A 659-nucleotide genomic window follows, 5' to 3' on the forward strand; every position below is an offset into this window, starting at 1 on the left:
TCATTTTTTGCCTGGGAGCAGAGTAGCCACATAGAAACACAGAAAACCCTCTGCACTGGCTGGTACTGATTGGAGGAGGGCTATGGGGTACCCGGAGGACCTCCTCGCAAAGGCAGCCCCTGTTCGGGGAACTGGCCCTCTTTCCCCAGTGAAACAGAAGTTCTGCACACAGCTTCAGTTTCCTTGTTTTGTTCCCCAGGGCTATCTTTCTGCATCGGCAAGTGCTGAGAGCCTGACAGGCTCTCTAGGTATCTTATTTATTTCCGGACAAAAAAAATCTAGGGAAATAAGGATGGTTCCTAAATGCGCTTCCAACCTCAAAGGTGGTTAATGGTTCTGACATCAGGGCTGGGGCTGCAGCACAACACATGACTGCAGTTGCTCAGGATTGAATCTGACTGGCTGATTTTCATGCCCCGGGCACAGATTTGGGGGCATAGTCCTTTTCTTATTGGCTTTAGGAGAGTAGCCTTCCCCCATCCCATCTGAGTTAAAAGGGAAAGCGAAGAGGTTGTTTTTATTTCCTGCAGTAGATTGCACACACTGACCATGGCATCTGAAAAGGTGAGAACTTGGACAGGGTGGAAGGGTCCGTGAAAGCTGCCTCAGTGCTGGAGTTCAGGTAGAGATGAGCTGTCTGCCCTCTCGGCATTCACCTG

General features: G+C 50.2%; 1 protein-coding gene across 2 annotated transcripts in view; it reads left to right on the forward strand.

The window, feature by feature from the left end:
• The first annotated feature begins 539 nt into the window (after positions 1-539).
• Positions 540-659, forward strand: part of GSTZ1 (glutathione S-transferase zeta 1) — a 6685-nt gene continuing 6565 nt past the window's right edge. For both annotated transcript variants that reach the window (XM_009886988.1, XM_009886989.1), the window contains exon 1: positions 540-564. In XM_009886988.1, coding sequence (XP_009885290.1) covers positions 550-564 — 15 coding nt within the window. In that variant the 5' untranslated portion in view covers positions 540-549. The remainder of the gene's footprint in view (positions 565-659) is intronic.

Source organism: Charadrius vociferus, unplaced genomic scaffold, assembly GCF_000708025.1.
Source record: "Charadrius vociferus isolate BGI_N301 unplaced genomic scaffold, ASM70802v2 scaffold14, whole genome shotgun sequence".
NCBI lineage: Eukaryota > Metazoa > Chordata > Aves > Charadriiformes > Charadriidae > Charadrius > Charadrius vociferus.